The 20,008-nt window shown below is 36.7% G+C and overlaps 1 protein-coding gene across 1 annotated transcript in view; it reads right to left on the reverse strand.

Moving 5' to 3' along the window:
• Positions 1-566: 566 nt before the first annotated feature.
• The window catches only part of LOC126816616 (trissin receptor), a 42,631-nt gene continuing 23,189 nt past the window's right edge, over positions 567-20,008 (reverse strand). The window contains exon 2 of the mRNA XM_050543316.2: positions 567-2,057. Within this exon, the coding sequence (XP_050399273.1) occupies positions 1,204-2,057 (854 nt within the window). The 3' untranslated portion in view covers positions 567-1,203. The remainder of the gene's footprint in view (positions 2,058-20,008) is intronic.

A 20,008-nucleotide genomic window follows, 5' to 3' on the forward strand; every position in this document is an offset into this window, starting at 1 on the left:
TGAATCATATGGCTGTAATATTGATTGATGACGATTATCAGACTTTATGTAATCGTCTCTATCTTCAAACCGGGATCAAATTTATTGTTGATTTGCAGGATACCCCACTTCGCCCGGGGTCCAAAGTCGCACCTGGTCCAAATTCGCCCGGTGCGCACATTCACCCGTGGACCAAATTCCTCCGGGACCAAATTCTCCCCGGACCCAAATTCGCCTGCGGCCCTAATTCGCCCGGGGTGCAAATTTGCACGGTGCCCAAATTCGCCCGGGGCGCTATTTGCCCGGGGGCCAAATTCGATGGCCTTAATCATTCACTGGGCCATTCTGGTTAATTTGATACCACATAATTATGTGCAGAGCGACGAAGAAGCGTGATTCGCCCAGGCCCAGGCCCAAATTCGATAGCCTAAAATATTCACAGAATCATGCTGGTTACTTTGATAGCACATATGTGGGCGTGGATCGCGGCGACGAAGCGTGATGGGGCGAACATACACAAATACATACACACACACATCCTTGATTTTATTTATATAGATAGATATATACAAATCAGACAGGATCAATAATCCATGAATCGTTATAATCCTAAACTTGTCTAGAATATCGAAAACTGATCGATAACCGATCTTAGTGTGGAGATAAGTTCTATACAGTTTTACTAATTCCTGTTTTCATAATGTCTTACTATGTCGTTACAGAAGCACAAATGAATTCTAAGCACTTGGTAAATTTGAAAGCCTTATTAAAGTATTGAATTGAGCTGATGTATACCATTAATGGCCAGCATTGTATAACATTAAACTAGTTTCTAATTGACCGTAAGTTAGCATTTTTCCTAATTTTAGTTTACATAATATCGTTCTTCTGAAACAGAAATCGATTATACCCCTACGCTGTCATTATCCATAGCTTATATTGACCACGAGGACAGATTGTAATATACAATTTTGAATGACGTCATTTCAAAAAATGACGTTTCTATTATTGTAATTCATAACATCTTTCTATGAAGACCTACTGTCATCTGGCTGACATAAAGAATGAAATCGACGATTATTTTTTTTAACCGAGAACAAATTAAGTTTTAATTAATGTTATATATGGAATAATCGTATAAAAAACCCACCGTCTTTCGCCTTAATGTTGATATGCCGCCACAATGGATACTCTATTCTGTCTACAAATATACTAAGTAAGTCGTCAATATTCTAATAAAACTAGATTTTTATACAAGGCAAGAAAGTCGTTTCTATGGTTTCTATCTTCTCGATTAACAGAACAACTTCCGGGATGAATCACATCCGGTTGCTTAGATAAACGTCGAAGTGGCAGATGATTATGGTTATCTTCCTCATTTTTTTTCAATCGTCGCCGCTTATGACAACAAATCCAAACCAAGGCTCGACGAAACTTCCTCGACACAAAGTTATAAACGAACGGGTTGATAGCGTGATTGGCGAACAGCAAAATTCGGGTTAGATATAAAACAATCAGGTACGCGTCAAATCCAAAATTTCTCAGATTTTCCCTCTTCTCGAATAAAGTCCACAGAACAATGGCTCTGTATGGGGTATGGCAGACAAAAAACACTAACACGACCGTTACAATAATTTGGATCATCTGTCGTTTTAATTGAATTATTTCGATAGGGGACGTTTCGAACCTACTCCTTTCTTGTTTATATAACGTCACTAATTTACGACAGACCTTTGCATAGAGGATAATAATAATTATCAAAGGAATAAAAAAGAAGAAACTGGTTATGACAACGATGTATAATTTATGCCATGGTAAATAGATCGGTGTATTACACACCATAGCCGGTGTTCCATCCAATAATCGCCTCTTATCATATTGAGTGATGACCATAAATGGTAATGATGACAAGATGGCGGGTGTCCAGATAGCAGCAGACGTGATAAGTATTGGACGCCACGATTTCTTGTGTTGTTGTTTACAGCTGTATGTTAATCTGTATCTCTCTATACTAATAGCTAATATTGTCATGGCTGAAGCACTGCCCACTACATTCTCCACGTAGGGTATTAATTTACCTGAAAAACACCGAATAATTATTTTAAGAATATAAATCAAGGCAATATTTTGATAACGTAACCATAATATTAATAACGACAATAAATCATAGCATTTTAATAACGTAATCATGGTATAAATCACAGCATTTTAATAACGTAATCATGGTATAAATCACAGCATTTTAATAACGTAATCATGACAAATATTTTGATAACATAACCATGGAATAACTCACAGCAAATATTTTAATAATGTAATCATAATATAAGTCACAGTAAATACGGGTAGTAGTGGAGCCTGAAAATAAAAACCAGCAAATATTTTGATACAGTGGACTGTAGGGATCTTATATAATACAGAACATATTTTAATACCGTCTCCAGATTCTTAACTTGCCGTCGACTCTAGATGTTTCAAATATATCATAGTCTCTGCGTGTATTACCAGGTGCAGTTGTAGATGGATAGGGGTGGTGAATTAAGCCCAAAATTAATTTGAAATACGATAAACATATAAATACTATTGGGGACATGTGATAGACTACCAAGACTTTAGAAGAAATGGGACAATCCAATTTAATGCTCATGTGATTATTTACATTTGAATTTTTATCACTTAACTTCTTCCGAGGAGCTCAGTCATTTTTATGACTTCAAAATAAGACGTGGTGACGTCATGTGGTTGATATAAATTATAATTTCTGACTAGATATTCTGACTCGCAGGGGTCATATTTCTATCTGTAGTAATTTTAAAAGGTGAAAACTCCAGATTAAAGGAGTTATGAGAATCCAAAGATACATTTGGCGGCCATTTTGAATTTATGTAAATTAGGCCTTTCCCTGCCCCGAAAACCAGGGAACTTAGGATATGTTGATCTTACGAACACATCGGTACGAACAGACCTTCTGTTGCAATTTGTCATAGGTCAACTCGTACGACGGGTTGTGAGCTAGGCTTTAGCTTTAGTCGTCGAGAGTCAAAAGAACAAAAACCGCCCCGAGATTTTAATCGTTCTGAAACCTGTATAATCAATGTATATAATTAATTATTGATGTTCAAAGTATTATTCATTCTATACCACCTGATGCCACGTCGATATTGATTTGAGGAGACCACTTGGCTGAGAGAAAATGGTTTGTACTTTTAGATTTAATAGATTTTAGAGAGAGAGAGAGTTAACATCCACTGGGGGATTCGAAGCCACGTCACATGACTCAATGACAGAGCTTATGATCAGAGGCGTTAACCATTCGCCCCCACCCCCGCACCTTTGAGAGAGAGAGAGGGGGAGAGAGAGAGAGAGAGAGAGAGAGAGAGAGAGATGGGGTTTAACGTTCACTCGGCATAAAGTAGGTGATATGGTTCAATTTATTCCAATAACAAATGGTTCAATTTTATTTCAATAATTCTTTTGCGTGCAGGGGTCTTTAGCATTTGGGGCAAGCCGGAGGACCCGGAGAAACCCCACGAGGTTGGACAGGCGACCCTACTCCTTGTCACGTACAACAGATGAATCGAAACCACGCCAGTTGACAATACACTAGAGACATATTGTAAACGTAATGAACTGAATCATACTGAAGCTAATTAACACAGACCCGTGTGGTTATGGTTCGGACGTACGTAAGGTGAATACTAAATATCACTACGATATATCAAGTTGTATTTCAGCTAATAAAACTTGAAAGTCATTATTTTCAAGCGCGGGGAGTTTTTCATTCCGGATAGAAGATCACATAGGCCGCTACTATCACTGATAAGGATGACGTCGATGCGACTTAATGAGCCACAAATATTAACTTTTTTCCTCCGACAAATTAAATTCTAAAATATTTTTTTTTTATGTATTAGAAATATAAATAAAGACGTTTGACGTATTTGTAGGTAAAACGTATTTCCTATTTAGTATAAATGGGTATTAAAATGAGTAAAAAACTCCATTCCGCTCGAACCAGTAAAATCTTATGTAAACAAAGCACGCGCCATTGGGACAATGATTGGCGCCGCGTGATGGGATGTCACGTGTTGAAGGTAGTCGTCTTTTACAGAGATATTAGAAGACTTTCGTAATCCTCTGTGAAACAGATTGATAGAAAATATGATGGATGTGAATAACAAGTGTACACTTAGATTATGTCGTCACTATTTGCTAATGACCTGAACGATACATTGACGTTAATACATTTAATGATTCGGTTTTTTATTTAAAAATAACTAAACATCTTTAATGTAGATAATGAATGAAATAAAATGGGATTTAACATCCTACTCATCCGTACGGAAAAGACGGACCTGCGTCATACAGTGTGCTTGGCGAGAAATTTTGACAGGGCAGCGGATCTACGGCCTACTCTTGTATCGAACACCAACTGTCAAGGGCTCTTTTACCGCACAAAAAAGATTTATATACATTGTGCAGGGTTCGGTCGTTAGAGGGGCTACGACGGTGTTATTGAAGATCAGGCGCAGATCCCTCACCCCACCCCATTATTATTTTAATGTAAGGTATTTATTGTTTGGGGTGATCGGAGAGTAGTGTGTGTGTGGGGTGGGTGGGGTGGGGGGCGGGGCGGCTAAAAGAGATTTAGAGGCCTCCACACCCTCCGCCGCATCCACAATCAACAATATCATATAACAACTTTTCATCTTGAAAAGGAATTATGAGTGAGCTGACATCCGGCCGTGTATCTGTTATCGTCTGTCACTTCAGGAAGCAAATCCTTACAACATAAATTACACATTGTGGACTCTTACCGCGTTAACAGGGTTTTCTTGTCAAAATAAAAACTACTGTGATAGTTCGATGGAATTCGTCCTAACATGACCTAAATACTTCACTACACTAGGATCTGGAAGAGTTGTTATATATACTACCGGCCTTCTGGTTGAAGTGAGGGATTAGCCAATGAAACGGTCTGTTTCGGCGAGTTCTTGGCGTGCGAAGCACAGAATTGTGGGTAAACCACTAGAAACGTCATGGCTGATTGATTAATCATTGTCTGAGTTCCTAGGGTTAAAAGCCGTTGGCACGACCCCTGACGCGACTTTCTAGTACAATCGGTCAGATCTTCATGTTATGTAGGCCATCGAAAGTATAAAAATCCGAATCGAAATATAGATCTGTATTTTAATAATCAGATTGGTTAAAAACTGTATCTTTTATATCGTTAACAGGGGGGTTGGATGGCCGAATGGTTAGCACGTGTATCCTCTATATCGTTAACAGGGGGGTTGGATGGCCGAATGGTTAGCACGTGCGTGCTGTATCATAAAGCCTGTCATTGAGTCAACTGGCGTGGTTTCGAATCCCCGGTTGTACGTGACAAGGAGTAGGGTCGCCTGTCCAATCTCGTGGGTTTTCTCCGGGTCCTCCGGTTTCTTCCCACTGCTAAAGACCCGTACGCGCAAGCGAATTATTGAAATAAAATTTTAAAAAACAAAAAAAAACATATGTTAGTCCCGAAATGACCTAGTTTGTGTCGAGTGGACGTTAAACCCCATTTCTCTCTCTCTCTCTCTCTCTCTCTCTCTCTCTCTCTCTCTCTATCGTTAACAAGCTATTGGTTGAGGGACGAACGGACGGACAGATATTGGTAAAACGCCCCCACTGAAATGTGGGGTGTATAGCAATTGGTTCTATTACAGAATATTTGATTCAATAACAGACGTTATGACCTAAAGCCACATAACTCGTGAAACCATTGTAGAAGTAAACATATGTAAATTATTGAACTACACAAAGTGATAATTGATATTAACGGGTATCTGGAGCATGTTGAACAATGGTTATTAACCTTCAACAAAATAGTCATTATCAACTTTAAACACGGTGACATCATAAAATGGCATAAAATTTGTTTTTTTATACACCCGGACAAAAAACAAAACTTCTCTTTGCTACATAAAGCAAGTGGATTGTTTTTCCCCACGCATGTGATGATACGCATCAGCTGGACTTCCTGTTTCTCACGCATGTGATGATACGCATCAGCTGGACTTCCGGTTTCTCACGCATGTGATGATACGCATCAGCTGGACTTCCGGTTTCTAAATGATTTTGTTCTGACGAAGAAGAATTTTAAGATAAGATAAGATAAGATAAGATTTTTTATTGATACATCATAAACAGATAAAAACGAAATCAATATGCATTGCACAAATATAAACTTAACATTTAATAAATAAATAATTATTAACGACGAAGAGAAAAGATGCCCGACCCCTCGAATTTTATCATAATAGTAAGTGATGGAGGACCACACCACACATAAACAACTACACAAGACAAACCCACGGACAGGTTAAATAACAACAAACGTATATTTCTCCGATCATGTGAATGTATTGGATGTAATCAAGTGAATGTATTGGATGTAATCAAGTGAATGTATTGGATGCAATCAAGAACAAACAAAAACAACAACAAAAAGGCTTATTTAACAACGGGGGTAAAATGAAGAAACATGTTGGTGAATGTCTTCTAGCCCGTTCAGACGCTCAAATTGAACTGGTTTAAAATCTTCGGCTTTTTATTTTAACCCGGTTCACCTTGGACGACTGAACGGGTTGGCTTAAAATCCCGGCGACAGCTCGTTTTGGGCATGCGCAGTAACTAATATTCCTGGGAAAATATCGGCATCATGCAGTGCTACCAAGCGACAATGCCAATTTTAATGGAGGAGTGGGCTGGGGAGATGAAGAAACACGTTTCCATATTTATGAGTTGGGAGAGAACGTTATCCAAACGTGGTCATGGTAAGGTATGGTTTAACAATTTTCGCCGAATTTGTGACGGGATTTGTACAGATATGCCAGATAACAGTATTTGCCCATGCGTAGTTAACCTCTGACCGACAATGTCATAATAGTAAAACTAGTTTTGGTTAGAGTACGTGTGAACGCAACACAATCCTGTCTTTAGAGTTTAAATATGAATGGATTATACCTAAGAGCTGCTATAAATGCAGCAACAATAATGTCATGTTAAAAGCAGCCAACGTAATTCTTCGTTAAAAAAGAGAGAAACGATTGTTGTTTTTTTTCTTCTAGATAACACCTCTTCTGTTCTTGCCATTCCTGTAATGTCCACGGGGATTACCATGATTTATAATATGTGTAGTAATTGTAGATACAGTTTTTTTTTTTCTCTAGCTGTTCTTCATTCCGGTAGAATAACATGACTTCCGTTTTATTTAATACATTAAAGACGGTTAACCGAATACACGGCATGGGTCTCTGACATCCATTTTAACTGAGTACTTTATACCGATACAGTTTTTCTTTTGTTACAGGGATCACGGTGGGTTAGACGCTGACTCGCTTGCCTAGAGGTCGGGTGTTCGATCCCTGCATTGGCCGAGAAAGTTCATCCAGATTTTCCGGCGACGTTTCCCCTTGTCAGTGGTGCAGAGAATGTCTAGACATTCGGATGGTATACGAAACACCGAGGTCCCGTATACACATTGGCGTACACGTAACAGATCCCTTGACAGTTGAAATTCGATATAAGAGTAGGCCGTAGCGCCTCTGTCCGGGCACAATTTTCCTCATTCCACACTGTATGGCGTATGCCCGTCTTCATTGGCCCAGTTAGGAGCAAAACAGTAGGGCGTTAAACCCCATTTCATTTCATTTCATTCAAAATAAAGTTCTATATTTCGTTTCGTTTTTTTTTCTAATACTTTCGATGGCCTACACTACATAAAGATCTGACCAGTTGTACTGGGAGGTCGCGTCAGGGGTTGTACGAGCGGCTTTTTACCCTATGGCATCACATATTGATTAATCATTCAGCGTTGACGTTTTTAGGGATTTATCCACAGTTACGTGCACATCACGCCAATAACTCGCCGTAACAGACCGTTTTATTGGTTAATCCCTCACATCATCCAGAACGCGGGTTATATAAGAACTCCTCCAGATCCTAGTGTAGTAAAGACAAGTAAAACGAAATTTTGAACTATAAAAAACGAAACGAAATAGGATCTGTGTTTTAATCAGATTATATATAACAGAGCAAAAAGAGGCAGTTTTTCGTTTTTCTGATGGATAATGTAAATAAATTGTCCAACATTTGCTTTAAATATCATAAATGATTAAATTGTAGGAAAGATTATTATTTTTTTCGATTGAAATCGATATTTTTTTCTATACTATCTAAAATAAGAAACGGCTTAATGACGACCCGAAATTATCCCTTTAAACCCTGAAGGATAGCACTGAAGATTGATGGAATATTTTTTCTTTCAATCTCAGTCTTTATCTGTCGTGTGTCGACGATTGATTAATGTTGCAAAATGAAGGATACGTCAGGTATATAACTAGAAAACAAAATTACTGTGTGTGTGTGTGTGAGAGAGAGAGAGAGAGAGTGAGAGAGGGAGAGAGAGAGAGAGAGGGGGTAACATCCACTCGAAACAAGGTCATTTCGGGACTAACACATAATTCGCTTGCGCGTAGGGGTGAGTGGGAGGACCCGGACAAATCCCATGAGGTTAGACAGGCGACCCTACTCCTTGTCACGTACAACCGAGGAATCGAACCTCGTCAGTTGACTCAGTGACAGACCTTATGATACAGCGCGCACGTGCTATCCATTTGACCCCCCCCCCCCCCCTGTGAAAGATAGCAACTAAAGGAAAACTTGAATATGATAAAGATCTCTACATTAAGAAACACAACAATGATAAAAACGACCAGGCTCATACTCTCATGACCACAATGTTTAATATAAAATTTTAAACAAATAACCTCCATCGCCTTCACAAGGTTTCCGGATTGGGAGGGGTTATATCTATATTCAAAGGTTGCTAACGCTGGAAAGAAAGGTCACGGAACACTGAATATTCATAGGATATCCTCCCCCACCCCCACCAATGCTTCATACGAAAGTTTTTAACTATTGGAAGGGAAGGGGTGGGGTGGGATGATAAGTCCAGAACGGAGAGTCACGAGATGCTGGATATGGATGTCCATTCATTACGCTATATTTGATAAAAAAATATTTAAAAGCTGAGTCTGTCGTATAAAACATTTTGACTCGATTAACTGTCATGGTGTATTTCCCGTTTCTGTGTATATAATTGGCTCAAAAGTTATGAATAATAGTTACATTTTAAAACTCTGTGGTTAGTTGTCCTTTATATTAAAAACAAGCATGATTCAACTTATTTACATTCAATTTATTTATATATTCATATGTGCATTATATCATATTAAAACGGCTATTACCCGTTGACGGCTAACTGATAAATATCAGAATGATAGTTAGTAGACTCCAGTTTGAAATGGTGCATGGTGTATATAGATGAAGGAGGGTTAGGATTATTCGTATTTTTCTCAGGGGAAATAGAGTTTGGCTCTATTTGACTAGGCAGTTTCCTCAATTACCCACGATTCTCGGCAACAATCATATGCTCTAACCCTGGGGAAATATGCGTTTCTCTAACCCAGTGGTTCTCAACTTTTATTTGCCAACGGCACACCTTGGAATATAAAATTATTTGAATTTTGCAAGTTATAGACGGCATACAACCGTAGACACAGACTCGACATAGGCACATAGAATGACTCAAACTGAATAAAGAAAAACACAGCTATGAACTTACTTTATTGCAGTGTTTCGAATTTCATCAGTTAAATAGCTGGCTTCTTTAGTGTGAGAAATGTTCTAAGTGTGCCGTTCAAAGTTTCGCGGCACATTGGTTGAGTATCACTGCTCCAACGAGAGCTAGAGCCTACAAGGCCTAGTCGTCGCTTTCTGCTCTTCTATTCGCGTGTACAAGTTCATTAAAAGTTTGAGAATCAACGAATATTATTTAAATAAGTAAATGCTTGCATTAGCTAATAGATAATAAAACAGGTATAAATAAATTAATGATAATATATATATATATATTAGTAGGTTTGAATGAGATGTGAGAAAAGTATCCGCAACATTACTTTCATACGTTATGTTCAGTATGATTCATAATATATAATTTAAAGGGACTACCCTGATTTGAACAGATTCTCAAAAATAAAGTCCGAGTACGTATGAAATTTAAACGCCAAAATATAGAGCAACGGTGTATTTACCCCGTCTCAAAATTTCAGCTCAAAATATTGAGTCGTTTGGACGTGAACGTCAAAACTGCTTATCCGGACACGTAATCCTTTTAAGATTTCGGGTCAGAGTTTTCGTTGAGTGACCTGATAGTCGATTCCCGGACCTTTTGGGGTTTATACAGTGATGGGCACATGTGCTATCTTTGATAACGAAAGATCAATTTTATCCGAAACCGCATAATACAGCTTGGGACACCGGTCTCCACTTTCAGATGAAGACTGACGGGTTTAAGTTGTTTGAAAACGTATCACATATATTGAGTTAGTTGTTCGGCCCTACGGTAGAGGATTTTGAGGGATTTTAATACAAAACTACGCAGTTCAAAATAGTATCGGGATTGGCCCTTTAAGTCGAGCATGACGGAACAACATATCACACGTCATGTTACAATTCTTTCATCATATCATATATGAGAATGCCTAGCAACCACAGATCGCAGGTCATGTTACAGGTCTTTCAACATATCGTCGTATATGAGAATGCCTAGCAACCACAGTGCGGTTGTTTTTTCTTCGGATCGTATATCATAATTTAAAAAAACACTTATATGGATATACTACTTCTGAATTTATTAACATGCTACGTTTCGATAAATATACAGATATCGTTATCAAGCAAATTATATCCCTATAAGTGTTTTTAATTTGTGAAATTTGTGAAATCTTCTTCTATATGTCTTATAAGGATTACGTATATCATAATAGAGACTTTTGGCAAGCGGATTTTTCCCATCCGTATCCCGTATCCGTATCGTATACGTGATACGTTGCGTCAATGTAGTTTTAGAGTTTTGGCAGATTTTAGCAATTTTTGGTTTCACTAATGTATCATTTCAGAAAGTTTAGCCCGTAGATCAACCAGCATGCAGACAGGCGGGAAAAATATGAAAATTCCGAAAAAAAACCCATCAAATATAATGATTAAATTCCAGTCGTTATCACTGTTAAAATCAAATCAAATATACACCTTCGTGTTCTAGGATACACATTGATTCATAAAAACGCTATAATGCAACATTTCAGCGTCTAAAAGAAGCAAAAAAGACGGTAAAAAGACGACAGTGTTATACGGACCATTTCCGTACGAAAGCCGTTCCATACGTGCTGCCGTATCCGTGTGCCGTATCACGTATGAGAAATACACAGACATTGATGACGTCACACGCAAAATCCATACGGATACGCGATACGGACCAGGAAATAACGCTTGCCAAAAGTCTCTATTGTCTATAGCTACGGAAGTGTATAGGGGTCATGCAAAATTTTGTAGAAGGTCTCGAGATTCTGCGATAATGTGTGAAGCTTTGAATTACAGACATGCTTGTTAAATTATTTCAATTTAATGTGTGGGCGACGTTTAATTGAAAATGTCATTTTTTGCATGGTTTTCGGACATAATTTTGTTTTAGAATAAAGCTAGGCTCTAACGCCTTCACAAGGTTTACCGGAAAATAGGAATAACGCCATAACAAAACCCCAAGGAGCGTTGCAAATCAATAAGGTTCATTGTTCCGCCGAAAATAAATAGGGTTCCTCTGCTTGTGACACTAATGATTCAAAAGAAATTCGAACTATAGTCACGCAAAGGATCTAGCAAGCATCAAGAAATCTAATCTCTGTCGTGTTCACTTGCTTGTTATATCTCTGGGACAGAAAAACTTATATTGCTGAAAATTAACAAGGGTCATAATTGTCGCGGAACACTAAATATCGAAAATCCGTTAAAAACACAAAATTTAAAACAAATCCGTTAAAAACTGTAGGTTCCATCGTGCTATTAAGGTTTTTAGGAAAGTGTGTGTGTGTGTGTGTGGGGGGGGGGGGTCTATGCATTTACATAAATACTATACATGTATACAATATAATGTTAATATGATAAGAGTTATATATAGAGCACTTAACACCATCCCAGTTGACTCAATGACAGACTTTATGATACAACGCGCACGCGATAACCATTCAGCCACCCAATATATAAGAGTGCAATTATATTAAAATATATATTTCAACATCATTTAGAAAATTAGTTTTTCTGATGGATAATGCAAATCAAATGTCCAACATTCGCCTAAAACATCACAAAAAGATAAAATTGTTTGAAAGGTTATTATTTTTTCGATTGAAATTGTTATTTTTTTCTATGCTTTTTAGGATAATAAAAGGTTTTAAATGTCGATCCGAAATTGTCCTTTTAAATGGTGCAGAATATCACTGAAGATAAATAGCATATTGTTTTAATCACGGTCTTTATCTGTCGTGTAGCCGAATGAAATGGGGTATAACGTCCTACTGTTCTTCTCCGTCCGGTTTAATGAAGACGGGCATACACCATACAGTGCCCGGACCGCAGTACTATAACCTACTCTTATATCAAATTCAAACTTTCAAGGGATATTTTACGTGCATGCCAATGTATACACGGGATCTCGGTTTTCCGTACCATCCGAACGACTAGACAGCTGTCCCTGTCAGGCCCTCCGTCCTGCACCACTGACAAGGCGAAACCATGTCGGAAAATCCCGATAAGTTCCGGAGATGCTGAATATTGATGTCCTTTCATGCCTCACACTAAATCTGACAAAACTCTGTCACAAACTGGTCCCGATATGGCGTTTACTAGGTTTTCGAAAATGTGGACGTATAAAAAAATGTGACTTGATTTAACTGCCATGGTGTATATTCCGTTTTTGTTTATATAACTGGCTCAAATACTATGATTAATGGTTCCATTTTCAAACTACGTTTTCTTTATATTAAAAAAACACGATTCGAGTCATTTATATTCGATTTATTCCTATGTGCATTACATCATATGGAAACGGCTATTAACTACTGACAGTTTGAAATGTTTTTGTGATAAATAAATACAAAAGCGGTTGCTATTTTTTAACTAGGCTTTTAGATTATTCTGTTCGCGAGGAGCTGGTGTCATACCGGTCTAGTCGCCGTAGTCGCTCGCTTGATTGCTCTTGTCTTCTATTAGTACAGGGGGGTGGGGGGGGGGGTGGATGGCCGAATGGATAGCACGTGCGCGCTGTATCATTGAGTGAACTTGTACGTGACATCCATATAGAAGACGCTAGATCAGTCTCATTTATACAACTACATAGAACAAACTAAGTCTCATTTATACAACTACATAGAACAAACTAAGTCAATAACCACATAGAACAAACTAAATCAATAACAACATTGCTCTCTCAATCGCCATTACTTAACCAGTTAATCTGATTATTGAACCAGATAGAACGCGCCAAATAAATCTCATTTATAATAATAATAATAATAATAATAACTAGACCTGCAAGCAGCACTGAACCGGCTTTCAGGAATCAGACAGGAAGTTTGTCATACAATAGCCCATTTATCGAGCTACCAAACGATACTTTAGATGTTTTGATGCGGTCACACCCGACGGTGAAATCACGATTTTTGCAAGAGCACCGATTTTTATTGGGATTTTTTAAATATCGAATATTTTTTCGACTACTTCCGGTTTACGGATCATTGTCGGGATAGATTTAACACGTTGTATGGGAACGTAACTTGCTGTACCAGAAGTTTCAGAAAGATCCATTGGACAGTTTTTAAAAGAAAGGAAAATTAGAAGATATTTAACAATATTTAGCAAATAATTGGTAGTCTGGTGCCAATGTCTTATCTCCCTTATACCATTAGACCATTAGAAAAAGATATAACGATTTTTCAACTTTTTTCAAAGATTGTGGCCCTCTTTGGACCATTTATACTATATTGAGGCTTTTAAATTTGGATTCACACCCTAGACCACCGTTAGGACTCTAATAAACAGAAGTTTAAGAAAGGAAAAAAGAGAAGTTTTCTGGATGAAAGCATCTGAATAGCCCCCAAAAATGAAAATACTAGATTTTCAGCGTCCCGTTATATATTGCCTAACCAGCGATTTTTACCATTTAGATGCCATACGATCGTCCATTGTTCGGGCTATCCAATGACACTTTAGTTGTTTTGAAATGTTACGTAGTAATCACTTTTTTCGCAAGATCACCATTTTTTTACTTTTTGGGTTTTTTTTTCTCAAAATATCGGATATTTTTTCGACTACTTCCGGTTTTTGGATCATTGTCGGGATAATTTTAACAAGTTGTTTGGTTACCTAACCTTCTGTACAAGAAGTTTCAGAAAAATCCATACAGCTGTTTTCCAAAGAAAGAAAAATGGTAGAGTATTTTCAATAATTTAAGGATTTTTCAACTTTTTTCCAAGATTGAGGCTCTTTTTGGACACCTTATATTATTTCAATGCTTTTAACGCCATAATCCACCGATAGTACTCTGAGTAAAAAAGTTTAAGAAAAATCGTAGTGTGCGTTTTCGAGAAAATGGCGTCTCAAAATGCTCCAAAACGGAAAATATTAGATTTTCGGCGTACCATATTTTATTTTCTAGCCATCTAAATCGTATCATTCAGATGTCATATGATTGTCCATTAGTTCTTTTGGTCCGCTAACATCTGATGGAGAAATCAAGTGTTTCGCAAGAGTGCTATTTTTTTAACCCTTTTTCTTCATTTTTTGAATACTTCCGGTATGGAGATTATTGTCGGGATAGTTTTAATAACCGGATTGGCTTATCAAATAGCCACAGGGCTATGTAATGATATATTACATTGTCTGGTCAGATAAAATGCCCCTGGAAAATCCTGTGTTCAATAGGGGCAAAAATGCAAAAATGTCAATATATCGAAAATTAAATTTAAATATTTCAATAAATATTATACATCGTTAGAATTGTAATTAGGTCAGCTATCTGAAAGTGTAACTTTTTTGTAAAAATTTGTTTTTTCGATTTTCAGTACGTTATTTTACCTATTCCAGACATTTCAATGTCTTATTGGATGGATTCATGAACAAGACTACCGGAGGGACTCTCGATAGGGAAAGTTTAAGAAAAATCCTTGGAGCAGTTTTCGAGATACAGGCGTCCAAAAACGCTCCAAATCAGAAAATACTTGATTTTCAGCATGCCATATTTTGCTGCCTGTTCATAGTATCCGTATAAATCGGGCATCATACGACAGTCCATTCCCCGAGCCACTCATCGATACCTTAATTTGTTATATCCGTTGATATCGGACGGAGAAATCGCGTTTTTCTGAAAAGCACTCATTTTTTACGTTTCTTTCAAAATTCCCGACATTATTTCGACTACTTCTGGTTTACGGATCGTTGTTGAAATTGCTTTACAAAACAGAATGACCATATAACTTTATGTTTCAGGACTTTCAGAAACATCAATTAATCCTTTCAAAAAACTATAAGAGTTGGGGAATGGGCCCAAAATTCGAAAAATATCGAAAAATAAAAGGCGATAACTCGGAATGAAACTTATATTTCTGGAATTGGATGGTCATCAGGTATCCAAAAATGTAGGTCAAATTTGAAAATTTTGAAAAATAACAAAAATGTTTCGTAAACTACGTTTTTTTTCAATTTTCGAACGACAGAAGTCCAGGACGAATTTTCGAAATTGAAAAATGTGAGATAGCCATTGTCTCGGAAAAGAATCAGGGTTTCTGAAAATGTCATTTGTTTGAAAATAGGTAAAGAATTGACGAAAACACGGCCAATTTTCAATATCGCGAAAAAGTACAAAGTTCGGTCACTTCCGGTATGCGCAGAAGTTTCAAAACTGTTTTAAGGAGTAGCCACCACCTGGTTTCCAAATAGAATATTTGGTTCCAGATCAATATCTGTTTTCGATCATGGAAAAATAGGCTCCCGGGATAAATATTAATAATAATAATAACTAGATCTGCATAGCAGATATCAAAGCTTTCATATAAACTTCAAAAGGGGTTATTAGAATCTATGAATCATCAACCACTCTGACGGATGTAGAAAGGAATATATTGTTACTAAATCTGTTGTACTGTTTCTTGTTATGGTAAAGAAAACATGAATACAACTATGAGATTTGTATAGAATTGGCATTAATCAATATATTTATTGTTTAATACTACATGTATATTATAGATACAAAGTGAATTAAATGAACCCAATTACATGTACTTTATATAAGCAATGTTTTTTTATTCATCGTTACTTTGAAATCACATTATTTTCATTGATGATAAAAAGGTTGTATTTGTACCGAATCCAAAAAGTATGTTGTATGACATTGCATTATCTGTACCAATTATTTATTTGCAAACCAATATACAATGTTTATTTCTACTCCAATATATTTGTTTCAACCCATGATAGTTTATTCACTCTTCTCACTTAAATACAAGAATAACACACGATTAAATTACTGAAACAAGTAATGCTGGTAGATTATAATTTGATATTGTATACCATTTACTCTCTGTTAGATAAGGCGACGTGGTAATCTGTTAGATAAACATACATGGAAGTATATGTTAGATAACTACAATTTATGATATATTTTAAACCAAGGAAGTGGCCTTTCTAAAAATAAAAAAAAATAAAGGAAAATATATTTCATACAATTGTTATACTGTTACTGTTATCGTGAAGAAACATGATTGTTTATTTAATGTTGTTTATGACAAACATGTAATCATGTACATTTTTTAAATAAGAACAATTATGCTACATGTATGAATAACTCTCAAAAATTATGTTTTCATCAATCCAAGTATTTTTTTATTTGTATTACTTGATTTATACTGAATAAAGATTACACAAACATACAAAATGGTGTTGGCTGTGTGACTGAATTCCTCGTTGAGAAGTGGTATCGGGTGTCCCATAGAGAAGAAGCAAACCCTCCTTGTGATACACTTGTGAACATTTTAAAAGACCCATTTCGCTGTGTTCCAGAAAAATCCCCATTATAGCTAGTGCATTACATGGTTGTTGTTGGGGGAAAGGTGGGTCTTTTCTATTGGCAATGATTTACTTTTTATAGGCCCACATTGAAATGTGGTCGTATATTGTCGTCGCCCCCCTTTTGCTGTTAATATCCGATTGACTTTAAATTTATACGCAGTGTTTAAGGTCATAAGACGAAGAAGCCTTTGATTTGCTCTGCCCAGGCAACGTTCCTGTGCTCCGATTGCCTTCAAATATGCACAGAATGTACCTTGGGATTCTAGCTATCACATATTAAAAATAGAAGAGTGTTGGATTCCGAGAACGTTCAAAATAAATTCAAAACCCGCCCCCAACAATCAAAGGTTTTTTGCTTTAAAAAATGCCGTATTTTATCGAATTTTTATTGTTCTTGATATCTGAGGATTTTTCTCAATTTAGTATGTGATAAATATCATCGCGGCGCAGCCAACCGCTAGAAATTCCAGAGATTTGGACCACCGGAATGATGCCTCAGCAGTCAAAAAAGGTCAAAATAGGCGATTTCGATTTCTAGTGTCGATACATCGTTACGGTCATTTTAAAAAATTGTCTTTTAAGGATAATGTGTATAGTACCAGTACCTATCACATACGGAAGAGGCGATAAAATCTCTTTGCATTTGCAATTTCAAAATTAATTAAAACCAATATTAAATTCCGAAAATCGTTTTTTTGCTAAAACTTTTTTTTTTTAATCGGATCGAAATGGGAGTAAGGCACATAGTCCGGGGTGGTAATGGGCGTATTGTGTCCAAATTTCATGGTTTTCGGACAATCGGTGCCGGTGTCACGGCGAAATTCCACTTTTTTCCCCTCATGGAAGCCGTAAATTGACTTGAAGCCAGGGTCCTTGAAGTTGTACAGCTGCACCCGGTGACCGATATTTATTTAACGGGGAATAAGTGATAATTCATATTATAGCAGTAAATAATTAAAATATTTCATAGGGATTATAATAATATCTATATCTTGTCTGGGTACAGGGTTAAAACCAATATTAAATTCCGAAAATCGTTTTTTTGCTAAAACTCTTTTTTTTAATGGGATCAAAATGGGGGTAAGGCACAGAGTCCGGGGTGGTAATGGACGTATTGTGTCCAAATTTCATGGTTTTCGGACAATCGGTGCCGGTGTCACGGCGAAATTCCACTTTTTTCCCCTCATGGAAGCCGTAAATTGACTTAGAAAAAAAACGACGAAAGGCAGGTGACAAGAACAAACGACTTGAACGAATGCAGGTATCACCTTGAAATTTTCAGGGTACCTAGGTACCAACGTGAAAAGTTGCTCGCCGGAATTTAGTACTCATGGTACCTTTGGTTCCAGCGTAGCGCATGCGCGAAGTCAAATCCAGCTAAACTCGAAAACAACCTTGTCGGCACGGAAAACATCAAAGGAGAAATTCGAATACAAAATGATACAATGATTTCACACAACAGGCCAGCTATTAGCCTCTCGATTGACAAGAGTTTCATCGCCCTCCATTCATTATAACCAATGTCATCGTGCCCTAAAGAATCAACAAATCAGCTTGCTTATCTCTGCTTACCCTAGGCAAAAAATGCTCATCTTTGAACTCAATCATGACATTGACCTAGTGAACGCCTACACCAAGTTTGAACATTCTAGCTTAATTAGAAGGAGAGTTCTTGTGTTCCAAAGTCCCGGCCCTTCAAATTGCTTCTATTTTTCATTTTCAATTCAAAATGGTGACCATCACGTGACCGAAATCAAAATTCTGATCCGATAGATTTTTAGGTTTTCCTTCCAGGATTCAGAAAATATGACGCCCGAGTCTGTAAGTAAAATAGCAAAAAAGCCTTTTTGATTTTTCACGTTTAAAGATGGTGGCACTTCCGGTTCGATCGACAAACTCCATATTTTGTGTACGAATCAGTAATTACTTGTCTAGTATCGAATTTTTTTTTTAGGTCATTCTGACCTATATTTCGACGATTTTTTTGAAAACTTTGATCCTTAATTTCACCAAGGGGAGATAATTTAGAAAATTTCCAAGGACATCATTGAAGTCGCATTGGCAAGATCTACTAACATTCTAAATTTCACGAAAATCGCACAACTATTAAAGAAGTTGTCAAATTGGTAATAACTTCCGGTTCGAAATGACAGCGACGAATTTTCGAAATGAAAAAATCCGAAATTGCAGATTTGAAGTAAATGTTTCAAGATACTCAAAGAAAAAAGAATTAGTAAAATAGGTCAAATAGTCACAGAGTTACAGCATTGTAGGTCAAATGCATTCCTTCGTAAAATTCGGTGATTTCGGATTCGTAAAACGTTTTGAAAATATATTTAATCAACAGCCACCACCCATTTTTAGGGGGATAGGTAAAAGTTTCAGAACGATCCTATGGTTAGATTCTGAGAAATCCGATTTGTGGACAAAACACAAAAAAAAAACTAGATCTGCATAGCAGATATCAAAGCTTTCATATAAACTTCAAAAGGGGTTATTAGAATCTATGAATCATCAACCACTCTGACGGATGTAGAAAGGAATATATTGTTACTAAATCTGTTGTACTGTTTCTTGTTATGGTAAAGAAAACATGAATACAACTATGAGATTTGTATAGAATTGGCATTAATCAATATATTTATTGTTTAATACTACATGTATATTATAGATACAAAGTGAATTAAATGAACCCAATTACATGTACTTTATATAAGCAATGTTTTTTTATTCATCGTTACTTTGAAATCACATTATTTTCATTGATGATAAAAAGGTTGTATTTGTACCGAATCCAAAAAGTATGTTGTATGACATTGCATTATCTGTACCAATTATTTATTTGCAAACCAATATACAATGTTTATTTCTACTCCAATATATTTGTTTCAACCCATGATAGTTTATTCACTCTTCTCACTTAAATACAAGAATAACACACGATTAAATTACTGAAACAAGTAATGCTGGTAGATTATAATTTGATATTGTATACCATTTACTCTCTGTTAGATAAGGCGACGTG

This window comes from Patella vulgata, chromosome 3, assembly GCF_932274485.2.
Source record: "Patella vulgata chromosome 3, xgPatVulg1.2, whole genome shotgun sequence".
Classification (NCBI taxonomy): Eukaryota; Metazoa; Mollusca; class Gastropoda; family Patellidae; genus Patella; species Patella vulgata.